Here is a 13,693-nt window from a genome sequence, read left to right as displayed (position 1 = left end):
AAAACAAAATAATGAAAGCTGAGATAGAGGCTTTGTTTGCAAGTACAGTGAGAAACATATTTCAGCTACTGCAAAATTTCTGAGCTACTTTTGCAGTGAGAGCTGGTTCCCTACAATTCTCTTTCCAGGGTCAGACTCCAATTGTGGCATTTTTGAGTGGGTGATAATTGCCTTAAATAGGAGATACTGAATTTTTAAAAAAACCCAAAACAAAACAACAAAAAAACCCCAAAAACACAAAGAAGATACCAGAAACCAAAAGGCATCACTCACTGTTGTTATGGAACAGTTTTCATGGTGAGCAAGAGAACTATATCTAAGAACCAAATGGAAAACATTCAAATCCTTACCAAGTGCTTACCAAATTGTGCACTAATCAGAATTTCGTATAGATTTTGATGGGGGTGTTCCCAAGATAGTGCTGTTGATTTCAGTAGGATTCATTGTGCTATTACTTGACCTTTTATTAACTTTCAGATGGGGGCTAGAATGGCTTTTCTGCATTGGGGGATTTCCACCCCACTGAGTTAGTTTCTAGATGGTGGATGTGTGTATTGTCATCTGTATTGCTGGCAAACTAGGGATGGTTCCACAGCAAATGAAGTTGCCGTGTACAGTCAGTTCCAAAGAGCCATAAGATAATCTGTGCATATAAGAACACATACTGAACATTTGAATCAGCCAAAATTGCACCAAGACCCCTGGAACTGCAAACCTAGTTAACTTTTAGCACTCTGGAGTGAAAATCTCTGGTCTTCTTTAACCTCTGAAAATGGTTTCATCTCTTTCTCGGCTCCAGTGTCAGTACATGTTGAAAACTGAACCCAGGAGGAATAGAGCTTTGTAGATGAGCGTGTTTAGTGCTAAGATACACTGTTTATTTCAGGCTTTTAAGTGTTGCCATCTGTAAAACTGACCAGGGCTGCCAAACCTTTGTTTAACATTAATCCTAGGAGCTGCTTGCTCACTTGTCTGTGAAGAAGCTGCTGAGGACTTTGCAAGTTGGAAAATCTCCAAGACAATCTATATATAGTTAGTAGAGCAGTGTTTCTCAGACTTACCACATAATTCTTTTCTTATAATACTGGAAACTGAAAATGGAAAGCTTTGCTAGATGATGTCTCTTTTGATAAAATGCATATCAGTGTTTTACAGGAGAACATATTTGACTTTCCCTGATAATTCTAAAAAAAAAATTGAATCTGTTTATTTACTCTGTTTTGAATAATTCAGATCTAAGCAAGAAAGTTTGCTGATGTCTCTGCCCCTACTTGCTTTCTGTGAGGACATTTCTGTTTGGGACTTAATAAAGGCAGAGTTTTCTGTACAGTGACAAGTTGTGAAACAAAAGATTGGTGGGTGTTTTTAATCTGGGCTTGTTTTTTATTAATTTATTTATTTTTTAAATGGTGTTCCAAATGAAAGTGTGTAGTGAAAAGACTTCTGGTTCAGTGAGATCAGATTTGATCTGGTTCTGGGGGGAAGGAGCCGAGTCCTTATCCAATAGTTTTTGAGCAGCTATCCCAGAAATGACAGGCAACTGGTTAAACATGGTGGCCACTGGTTCTCCCCTGCCTTATGTGATAAAGCCTGGGCTTTGCTGGAAGGAGAGGGGATAGACTGGTGATAAGATCTGGAAGACCTGAGTTATATTTGTCATACTGGTACATCCTTTCAGACCAGTCACGTAACCCCTGTGCAGGTAATTATCCTGGGTAAAGTGGGAAGAAGAATACTGCTTCTCCCTTTTCTCCTCACAGGCTTCTATCTGCTTCTCAACCTGTGCTGCTCTTTGGTGTGTAGAGCCCTGTTCCTGCTGGGCTGCAGGCAGGCTTGGGGGGAATGTCCCACCAGTGCAGCTCAGCCTGGGTGCTGCACTTTGCAGAGCATGGTGGCACCTGGGCCAGTCTGCCTTGCCTGCAGGATACTACAGAGCTTTTATCTGTCCTCACATGCCATCAAGTAGTGGTTGGAAATTTCATCTTCGGTGGAAGACATGAGTGGTGTCGGTGCAGCTTTGTTCTCCTGAAGCTTCAAACAGCTGCAAACCCTGACTTTGAGGCTGGTTTTTTTTGAGTGGTTCACCTGCATGCGTGGGTTGGTGTAGTTGTGGTGGGCTTGTGGCACGCAAAGACTGACACCCACACGGTTTTTTGCACTTGATTTGTACATGCAGGTGAACATTGCAGGATTCTTCGTGCTGAGATGTTCTCAGGTTCTTTCCCATCACTTGTGTCAGTTGGAAAGCTGGCACAGGGCAGTGGAAGATTGTTGCATCCTCATCATGAAGCAGGTTGCTTCCAGATAGTGTTAAATTAAGCTACAAGACAAGACATACTGTGTAATACTGCAATTCAATAGTGGCATATCCAGCTTTGAAATGTCAGACCTGAATTTTAAAACAAAAGATCCGTTTTCACAAAACTGAATCCTACTCTGTCAAAAGTCATTGTACAAGAGTATAATCACGTTTATTTTAAACTGTTTGCCTGTGTGTAATGTAAATGTTGTGTGTGTGTATATATTCACATGCATACCTTATAGTGAAACCTGTATAGTAAATGGAAAGGTATTCTTATCCTTTAGTATGTAAACAACAAATCTTGTTATCCTTAAAGACGGTACAGTAGGAAAATCCTCTTTAGGTAAGGTGTTAATCTGTCACTCACTATTCATGTGCTTGTTTTGTCATTTATGAGCCACAAAGAAATCTGTGCAGTGGGGGTGAGATATCTGTAAGGTAGGGTATTGTCTTGGAGGGCAACAGAAAGTTCTGTTTTTATCAATATCTCTTGACTTGAGCAGTAAGATACCTTTGAGTTTGGGTGCTATGTGTGAAACCTTAACTAAATACTGATATGTTGGTTTGGGGTTTGTTTCTTTTTAGGTGCCAGTGTGTGTGAATGGAGATTCTGTTTCCCCAGAAGGTACTTTTTATCCCAGATACCATATGGTTTCTTTAACTGCTTCCTTTAAAAATTGACATTAAAACTGTCTTGTTGAAAACACAAGACAGCTTTGTGTATGTGAAAATGATAATAGTTATATTGTGTTGTACGGTATTGCCTGTCCCCTGTAAACAGAACATGAACAGAAATTCATGGATGGTTTGTGGAAGAAGGTTACCTTTGAGTGAAAGTGTAGTCCACATAAAAAGATGAGAACACAACATTTTTATGCCACTGATCATGCAAGGCAAATACATGACATTTTGCCTATTTAAAGGAGAGAGGTTGCTTTACCTTAGTTTTTGTCATTCCTCACAGTGGGTAATTAATCAAATAAACAGCTCCTTTTCCTAAAATTGACATAACCATAACTGCTTTTCAAGCATGAGTTCTAAACACAAAATTTTCTCTTTTGATGACTGTTTTTCATGTTAGCAGAACATGTGTTTTTCTTTAAGAAATAAGAATGTGTCCTACATTTTCATTTGTAACTGCTTTAAAAAAAGGAGATTTTTGTATTGGCAGGAGCTCCAGAGAAGCCATGCATGCCTTTTGAGTGGGGGGAGTGATGGAAGTGCTAAGTGAAACTTAGTCATGAGCCAAATTCCAGACTATTTGCAAAGTTGCATCTGTGTAGCCCATGTCATGGGAAAGCAAGTTGCATTCCATTTTCCTTTATATGGCATGCCAATAAATAGCATTTATTTATCAAACTCTTACATCTCAGACCTCTGACAGACAACTGAACATAATCTGTCTGATCTTTGATGTTTTCCAGGGATAGTCTCATCAGTGTTGTAACTTGTTGCTGGATTGTTTCAGCCAAACTATTCAAGTGAACAGATATTTTGAGGCCAAGCTTTGCACAGGCTGGGGATAGAGCTCACCCAGAAGTATTGTTATGGGAGGGGAGGTAGCTGCAAGGGAGAATGTTGCTTTTTCAAGTGTTTGTGTATGGCTGGTTGTATAGAAGTAATATATTTTTTTTGTTGTTGTTTTAGTTGATTCCTGGTACTTTTTTCCCAAGTGATCATCAGAGTCTTCTGAAGCTGCATCATCAAATCTTTATGTCATCTTTTTTGAAGATGGTCAAACAGTAATTGTTGGATTCGTGTTGAAACAGCTTTTAAACTCGTGTAAACTTTCTCTTGTGTAAATAAACATTGCCATTATAAAATGAGTATTTCCTTTCTATGTCTGTCTTTGTGCAGGGTGGAGCAGAGGGAAGAGGAGGGCTGGCTGGCTTGTTTGTTTCTGAATCTCCAGAATTCCTCTTATTCACTCGTGAAGTGTAGTACTGGATGAGATGGGAGATAAGGTGTCTTCAACCTTGTTCTCCAGAATTTGGAATAATCCAGCCATTGGGTGCTCAGAAGACTGTGTTAATTTCTATCTTGGGCTTTTCTGGCCACCCTGACTGTAATCTGTTTCAAGTAGACAGTAATCTTTATGTAATAGGCTTAGGAGTTTACTGTGTTCTTTGATAGGTGACTGTGTGCCATTTCCCGAGCTGGAATCACTTTTGTGCCCAGTTGTCTCTGCATGCTCTGTGGGGTTATGAGCATAGCATACGTGCTGTAAAAAGACAAACACAACATCACTCCAAAGAATAATTTAACTAGGAAGGGCTGATGCCATAACAATTGAAGTAAGGATGCACATGTGCTCTGTGTTCTACATCCTGTTTTGATAACGTGCGTGTTTCATCACATAGGAAGGATTTTCCTTGTGGAAAGCTTATATTTTTAGACTTGTGTATGTTTTTGGTAGTTGCTCATTCAGTGAGACAAGATTAATAAACTGTTCAGAACTGAGCTTTGTGCTTTCATCGTAAGAATATCTGCCTTTTTTCCTACTGCAGGATTATATCTGGCCTGTCTGTACCACAGTGTTCATTAGAGGCAAAAAAAAGCAGCTGTTAAGATAGGAGATTATAATATAGACAGACAGTTTTGTCCAGCTTGTTACTGAGACCAAAGGTGAGCATTGTCTGCTTTGTACAAGGACAGAAACAAAAAGTTAATACTGCTGACATCGGGTGGAAATGCTGGAAATGGAAGATAAAGAACTGGAAAAGGCACTGGCTGTGCTTTGTCATAGAAGACTAGTTCTCCTTGCAAAGAGTTAGTTTTTAGTAAGAAGGCTTTCACCTTTGGGAATGTTTCTTTGGTTTCCCTGGTTTGAGACCCCTCTAGTGTATTGTTTACTGTATAAGCAACAGTCACTTCAGAGATCTGAGTTTGGGCCTCAGTGCTTAGGAGCAGATGAAGTTCTCCCGTCTGCATAGAGTTTTACATTGTTGCTCACAGAATTTAGGGTGTGGTATGAAAAATACAACATAAACCCCAGATATTAAGGACTACTTTTGTAGTCAGGAGGTATGTTGAATCCAACATGCATTTTGCAGTGCTGATTTCCCATACTTTAGAATTCTAAGTATGTGCAGCATTATACCTACAGTTTTTCATAAACAGAGTAAATGTTTCTCGAGTGCCTTGTGCTCACACACAGCCTCTCAGAGGTTCCTCTGCTTAGAGGTGAGCTCTTGCAGCTTGCAGCTCAGCTGCTGTATTTGCTCATATGGTAATATACCATATACAGTTGTGTAAAATGTTTAAGGACAGCTAGACAAAAAGGGCACGGTGTAAAATCAAATTGTCTTCCCTATGCAGTGGTCACTGCTGTCCTTTTTTGTTTCCCTTTTTTTTTTAATTTATGTTTTAGATGGGGAATGAAAAGTTGTAGCCATGTGAAAACCAAGTATTGGTTACACATGTACCTGTCCTGAACTATCAAGGGTAGGTCAGAAGTTGGTTAATTTTTGCTTCAAATAATTTCAGCAGTGTTTTTTAATTTCTAAGTGCATTGATGGAATGTGGTTATGAATTCAGAAGGAAAAATAAGTTTCCAGATAAGATTAGACTTCATGCAAAGAAATAACAAATAGTATGTGGGAAAGCTGAAAATTGAAGTGATTGGAAACACGTAATATTACCATAAATTTGAAAATGTTAAAATATTTCTTACATGTAGAGTATATAAACAGATGACTGTCATGTTGAAAGTACTTTGAATACAAGTGTTTATGTACATTTTCTGAAGATTTTTCCCAAGTGGGATATGGAGATGTGCTATTACATGTAGCCTTGCTGCTAGAAGGTACTGAATGCTCCTGATGTGGATCTCAGAAACTAAGTGGAATGAAATATTTGTGGAGAGAATGTCTGCTTGTAAGAGGATTAGAGGGATGGGACAGAGAAACTAGAATATATTTTTCAGATCTCCTCAGGAAAAAAAATAAGTGTGCAATAAACACTTTTTTTGTTTTATTTTGGCTCTTTTCACAGGCTAGGTCTTCTGTATTTACATGCTTATTTTGTTGTATTTAAAATTGGTTTCTTTGTAGCAGGAAGCTTAGTGTAGCAGTGTCCACTTTACAGTAGTTGTATGAGAAGAACTTTTTCATATCTGATACTAATACCTCCTGGAAATGAGGACATGAAGAGAAACAAATTTTTTTTCCCCCCAGGAAATAAATCCATCTTTTTTTTTTTTCAATATTGAACATGTAATGCACATATGTACATATTTCTTTCAAGGATAACTTTACATCTTGATTTCCTCTTTTGGTGTGTCTTGGAGAGAAAGGAGAGGCTACTTTTTATTGCCCTCACTGTTGTGACAGTGAAGGTTCTTTTTACTAAATCATTAGTTGCTGCTCCAAACAGTCCCTTTTACTGACATGGAGTCCATGCTTCAGTCTCCCCAGTTGAAAGTGGGGCTTGAGGTTTACTTATGTGGAAATAATGTTCTTTAAATTGTGAAGAGGACTGTGAAAATAGGATGCTGTTGTCCCTGTTAGGATGTTATTTTCGTGCTGTTAGTAACAATGGATATCCTCTGAAAACCCCCAAAAGAATAGAAAGTAATCCTGAAGTATATTTGGGAGAACTGTTCATAGATGCTATGCAAGGAGATGTTACACCTTGCCATATCTTGGTGGTGGTTAACACTTGTATTAACACTTGAGAGCTACAGTATAAAGCAGTCTTAAACTGACTGAAGCACTTGTCCATGATTCTCTTTGCTTTTGCTGTGTCTGAATCTTTTTCATGGCTTCTAGTTCAATTTTAGTCCAGTGAAAAGGCAAACCCAATATTAAGTCAGTAGGATGCCAAGTGGATTTCAAACCCAATATTAAGTCAGTAGGATGCAAAGAGGATTTTCTGCCCTCGCAGTAAAGCATAAGGTGATTTCCTACCAGGTTTGACCACCTGGGTTACACTCCCCATGGACAAGAGTTCTGGGATTTAGAGAACAAATAGGAAAAAAATAGCTGGAAGAGAACAGGAAGAATATAAGACAGATCTGGGAGGTTCAGGCAAATAAAAGTAATTAACAGAATACTAAATAGGAGTGACTGAAATGCTTTAAAGCAGAATTAACAGAATACTAAATAGGAGTGACCAAAATGCTTTAAAGCAATTATGCCTAAATATTATGGCAATAGGTAACAATGCTGATGTCACTCAACTGGAGAGGTCAATAGGATGCACTTGCCAAGGAAGGACATTTACGTACCACACAGAAGTTGGAATTGCATCCTTCAGATGCCCAGAAGTAGTACTTCAATCTTTGGTCTCCTGAGTAGGGGAAAATACAGAAAGCAGCAATTGTATTTATTGTTGAGTTGACTTTCTGGGAGTCTCTTGGGTAACACAAGAGATGACCTGGGTGCTCAGCAGTGTTGCCTGACTGTGGCCACACACAGTCTGTGATTTCTCACAGCTTACTCTTACTGTCCTGTGCAGCAAGATGCTAGATGTATGCAGTGCTCTCTTTCTGAAACCACAGATAGGGTGTAGAGGGTAGATCAAAAAAAGCCAATCTCGCTCCAGTAGATTGTCACTTTGTGATTATTTGTCAGCTTCGACTAATTAATTCTTCGATAATTCTTGTGGCAGAAGCTTTTAAGTGTTCTGGTGCTATAGGCAGAAATCAGGTAGTGCTGTGTGGGGTATTTTTTCATTCTTGATTTGCTGAAAGTAAGATTTTGGTTGATGATTCAGTCTACTTGCAAGGGTCAAAAGAGGATTTCCCTTTGTGAGGGAAAATACAGAATCCAAAAAATAATTTCACTATTCTGTGTATGAAGAATGTGGTTGTGAGGGAAAATACAGAATCCAAAAATAATTTCACTATTCGGTGTATGAAGAATGTGTCTTATGTGCCAGAACAGTGCTGCCTGTTAGCTTTTTCGCTTAGAACCTCATGAAGTTTGTAAATTCTTCACAGATGTTCCCAAGTTTAATGCTAACCTTTCTGTTTCTTATCTCTGGAAGAACAATGCTTGCATTATACACAGGTCTTACAGCATGTATGCAAATCTACGTGTGCAGTTGCACACCTCATGGTTTGCTTCTGCGTGTGTATCAATATTTGCCTGGAAATCAGGGGTTTTTTTCAGACCTGAAGAACTGGTTTTGTGTGCAGTGTTTGGTTCTAATAGATCACTGAATTGTCCTTTAAGCTTCCCTTTTGGGATGAAGAGAGTAAGTGTAGTTACTGAAATGGTTGCACTTTCTAGCTGTTACTGACTTTGTGCTCATTTATTGCTGTGTATATGAGGATAGGGATGTTGGAATGTTTTGAAACTAGTTTGTCTGCTCTATGCATCTGACTGCTGTCTGCTACCAAGTACAGGTTTGGGGATTTTCCTGGGCATTTTTTATTTCTCATTTTAAATATGCCGATGGGCAAACATCTACCTGATGTCAAAAACCTTGGGTTGGAATACAAAGAACTGACTTTAAATTTTGCTTCTCCATAGTGTACCAAGGGGGCTTGGACAGGCCACATAATCTTTATCCATAAAATGAGTAGAAAAGTTTCTTCTGTGAGTGGCCTGATTTCTTCCAGAGACTTCCCCCATCACTGAGAGCAGAACTCCTTGCACTGTCTAGGAAGGCACAGGATGCATTCAGCTTTGTTTGCAGTGAGGAGGCTAACTGTACTGACAGGCTTTCCAAAGGATTCCACTGAAGATGCAGGAGGCTTTGCTAGTCAGACTGATCTGCCCAAGGGTGTCTGATGGCATTATTATTTTAGGCATGGAAAGACCATCAAGGTGTAAATTGGCATCTTTATCCTTGTGAGTTCTGCAAGAGACTAGACTCAATTCTTAAGTAGACCTGTAAGTCTCCTAATGGGCATATTCTCAGTGTTTTTGGAGTGCAATTTCAGTGTAACTCATGACCATCTGGGAGTTCTGAGCATTTAAACTCTAAATCATACGAGGCCTGGGAACAAAACTGGTTTAAGAGTCAAAGTGAAAATATCCTGCTATTTAGAAGACCTACTATGTAGTAAAAAATCACTTCTAGCTGAATGGCATTTGGCTGCCTGCTCTCGTTGGAGAGCTGGGATGAGAGGGAAAGCACAGTCAGGTGAGGACAAAATTCCCCTGACACAGCTGTTCACTGAAATTTATTTCTTGTCTCATTATTGCCTTGCTTTAACTTGATTATTTATTCCTTGTATGTGATGATTTGAGAATCAAGAATTTAGGAATTCCTAGCCCTTTACTTTGGGCAGTTTTCTGACTGACAAACCATGTAACTCCCCCCCAATCCCCTGTTTGTGTCTATAAATAGGTACAGTATCTGTTTATGTTGCAGTAATGTTGTGGGCATTAGTGGCTTAAAAACTTGAAAGATCAAGGAAGTCTTATTACTAACAGATGTCTCTGACCCTATAGGTTGGCAGCACAAAACTTCTAAATGTTCAGACAGGAGGAGTTTTGGAATCCTGTCATAGAAAGTTTCTACAGCTGTGTGTATGTGGAAGGGAAATCCTGCAAGGGAAAAAGTCAGGGTAAGAGCTATTGTCAAGTGCATATGAAAAGAAAGTTGTACCCAGTCATGCAACTGGCAGAACAAGAAGGGAGAACAAGGGGACCCAAACGTGGGAAAGGAAATGTCCTGTCCTAATACAAGAAGAGATTTGAGATTCGTGTTTCTGTGGACCTAAGTGTCTTTGGAATGTCTTTATCTATTATCCACAAATCCTGTAAAGGTGTTCCTCCCCAATTATGATAATCTGCTTTGTCAAAGTAGCTCTCTGATTCACTTAGCACTCTATCTTGAGCTGGGACCTCCAACTGAAATGCAAATTAGCCTTAGATGTCTCTCTTCAATTCACACTTCTTGGAAGAAGTGACACCATTCTTGAAAATATCATAATGGTATTTCTGTGATGTACGAGCTCTTTGTGGCTTACGTAGTACAGTTGATCTGAATCATACCATGGTCTTATGGTCTGCCTGAAAGTGTAATGTATGCAAGTTCCACAGCATGTGATATTTTTCACTGAATGTGTGATCTGGTGATCTCATGTACAAAAAACCCCACATTTTCAGAGAAGGGAGAGAAATCAGGATGGGGGGTGGGATGGAGGGGTCATGCCCTTTACCAGGAAGGGGCCAAGAAAACCATAGCAGTTAGTGAACATCTGCACACCAGCTCCTAAAACTTCAGGATTTTTCCCTTTTGACTTAAAAGTCTAATCCCTTTCTAAATATAAGTTTATTTTAATAAGTTTAGCAAAAATAGTTTCTTTATGATGATTAGTTGCATAGTGAATAGATGTAGCTGACTCATTCCCAGTTCTCTTCTGTAATAATCAGGTTTTGCTTTCTGAATGTTCAAATTGTAAATTTTCCTATTTAAAAGTGCCTATTTTTAAATTCTTCATTTCTAAACCATGTTACACTGAAGTCTTCTGACCCATCAAATGATACAGAGTATCCATAAAAATGAAATACTCATTCTGTATAAGAACTAGGAAGCTATTTTTCTGATTTTAAAGATGCTGTTTTCCAGAATCTGAATAATGAAAAAAATAAATTTGCACCCATAACCATTTTCTGCATCTGTTAGAACTTGTAATCATGATCAGAGAGCATTGTAGTAGGTACATCAAAATACACATAGCACCTCAAAAAGCTAACACTAATTATTAAAAAAGATAAGATATGGGAGAATAATTAAATGGTATTCCAGCTCTGGCATTGAGAGAACTTGAGGAGCAGTGAACATTAGTGAGTTGCTCAGGGACAGTGAAGGAGGTGAGGTGTGTAGACTTACCCTGATCCCTCAACTTCTATGCTGTAACATCATGGTGATTCTGTCTGACAGTTACTGTAACATCATGGTGATTCTGTCTGACAAACAGTTATGTGTTATGTGGAGGAGAGTGGCTGCTTGTAACATGAAACAGTCATGTAAGCAGTACTAGAGTTTAAGCAATGAATTTAGCATACCTCAAATAGTACAAATGTAGGATATTGGGACCTTAAATCCACATTGTTGTATCTTAATGTCTTGCTGATCTATGTGCCACATGTTGGGGAGGTCCAGAAAAGGAAGCCTTGTGTTCACAAAGGAAGTAAAGGTAAACAAAGTGTGATACACCTCAAGGAAGCACTTTCCCCTGGAACTAAACCCTATCTATTGTGTCCTGTTGTGTCCTAGAGCTTTCATGAATGGCAGCAGCCAATATGTATTTCTCTAAGGTACAACCAAACTCAGAAGTTACTGCCTACCAGGAGTTAACATCACTTGAAGTGTTTCCACAAACCCTTTGAGCTGGTGTTTGGAGATTTCTGTCCCACCCTGTGTTACTGTAAAACACTTCTACAGCGCTGACAGAGAACTCTCACCTCACACCTGGTGGCAGGGGTAGGAGGTTGAAATATTTTATTACATGAAGAAACTACTGCACGTAATGCAGACCTACTGTGGTCCTGTCTTTCTTCCAATCTTGTATATTAATGAAAGTGTAAACTAGAAGAAATTGCTTTGGCAGGGTGACTGAAAATATTTGTATGATGGGGCTGTAGCCATCTGAGTTGAACTATTCATACAGTCCCAATGATTAACTGTATATTTGTTACCATTTTTTCATTAATAAGACACTCTGTTGTAGGACTGTGTATTTGACATTTTATTCAAGCTGCTGCTGTTTGTTTCAATAAAAGTGTGGTGTTACGAACCTTATGCTCAAATGTTCACACGTTTAATGCCAGCAGCAGAATATTTACATTAAAGGACATGGAGCCAAGTTAAACTTAGTTGCAACTTTATTAACTGGATTACAGTGTAACCAGAAAAAATCAGCTGTAATAATCAATTGAGTGATCTCTTACTTTTTTCCTCTTTAATTTTCCAAACAGGCTGAGGCAGATCTGCCTTTGTTGGAAGTTGTGCTTTAATTACTATCTTAAGCCCAGTGCAGCAGGGTAGTGGGGGAATGCAAAGAGATATTCTGCTTGAACCTGAAGGCCTTGAGAGGGAGGAATAGGAAGGTAAGCATATCCAGAATTTTATTCCTCCCTCCCTCCCTCCCTCCCTTTTGTCAGGGGAGTAGAAAATGTTATGTGCTTTCTTTTGACAATGCACAATTTAGCTATGTTAAATTAAGCAGTAGTTCTGGAAGAGAGATTTTACAGGTAAGACTGAAGCAGTTGAGTAGTCTCCCCCCAGAAGGCTGTGGATGCACAATATCTAAGCATAGCAAATGCCTCAGGAGCTTTCCACCTCTCAGATCAGGCTTGCAAAGATTTATAATTTTGACTGTATAACTGAAGCAAGGGCATTTTTGTATAAATGTCTAACGGAGGGGTAACCAGACTAAACAAGTCAGCAGATTTGAGGAAGTGGTAACTGAGCAAGGCATGGTGTGAACAGTTAATGATGGACATCTCTTCTGCTCTGTTGCAGATGGGGGAAATGGTCTGTTCATACATTGTGTCAGAACTGGAACTGCAGTGCAGGCATAAAATCTCTACTTAATTTTAAACAGTAAGGAACAGAGTGTTGCTCAGTGATCACAGCTAGTGGTAGGACAATGTGACCATGAAGTGCAGATTTGAATAAGCATTCAACTTTCAAAAAACACTCCACCAAAACCCAACCCCCTAACAACAACCTCAAACCCTGGAAGATCATCATGCCAGTTTGGAAAGAGGATCAGAAAAGTCTTTCTTTTTACAGTTCCCCTTTCCATCTGAAAAAGAGAACCATCTGAGGAGCACAGAAAGGAGAAGTTAAACGGAACTTTTATGGTTGGTTTGTTGGCAAACATAAAGCCATTTTAAAAATTTTCCCCCCTCCCTTTTCCCCTTCCAAAGTTGTTAATTCTAGCTGGGCCCTTTTCAGATGTTGTTGGAGAAGGCTAGCAGGGAGTCAGCATAGTTAGTATGATCCAGCCACAAGGGATTTCTGCAGAAGGTGGACCTTCAGCATCCCATGTGTATTTTGTGTGAAATATGGCTGCCTTCAGAGGCTGAGGCCAAGAAGGCAGCAGAAGGGGTGCACAGTGGAGAATGGAAAGCTGAGGAATATACACAGAGGACAAACTGATCTGCCACATGGGATTAGTCAGCAACAGAGCTGTAGATAATTTTCTCCTTGCCAAGCTGATGTTTCTGAGGCTGGGGATGGTGAGTGTGCAGGCAAAGTGAGGGCTTGTGCACTCATTTTTGGAGAGCACAGATTTGTAGGAAGAGTGTTGGAACTGGAGTTCTCTGAGTGGTCAAGGTGGGAGGTGGCCATATGCACTATGGAGGTGATATGTATGAAAAAGAGAGATTAGGATTTTAAGAACTGTGGAGATGAAATAAACAAATTTTTGTGAGGGATCTTTTTTTCCTACCTTGTGTTTTACTGCTCTAATTTTATACTCGT

The 13,693-nt window shown here is 39.3% G+C and overlaps 1 protein-coding gene across 1 annotated transcript in view; it reads left to right on the top strand.

Moving 5' to 3' along the window:
- LOC103799381 (inorganic pyrophosphatase 2, mitochondrial-like) overlaps nt 1–4,120 on the top strand; it is a gene marked incomplete at its 5' end in the record, with an annotated part of 34,188 nt that extends 30,068 nt beyond the window's left edge. Inside the window, 2 exons of the mRNA XM_009071694.1 lie at nt 2,888–2,927; nt 3,950–4,120. Of these exons, the coding sequence (XP_009069942.1) occupies nt 2,888–2,927; nt 3,950–3,978 (69 nt within the window). The remainder of the gene's footprint in view (nt 1–2,887; nt 2,928–3,949) is intronic.
- Between the last annotated feature and the right edge of the window lie 9,573 nt (nt 4,121–13,693).

The sequence above is a fragment of the Acanthisitta chloris genome, unplaced genomic scaffold, assembly GCF_000695815.1.
Source record: "Acanthisitta chloris isolate BGI_N310 unplaced genomic scaffold, ASM69581v1 scaffold6033, whole genome shotgun sequence".
NCBI classification, from domain to species: domain Eukaryota; kingdom Metazoa; phylum Chordata; class Aves; order Passeriformes; family Acanthisittidae; genus Acanthisitta; species Acanthisitta chloris.
This window is presented reverse-complemented; position numbering and strand designations above follow the sequence as displayed.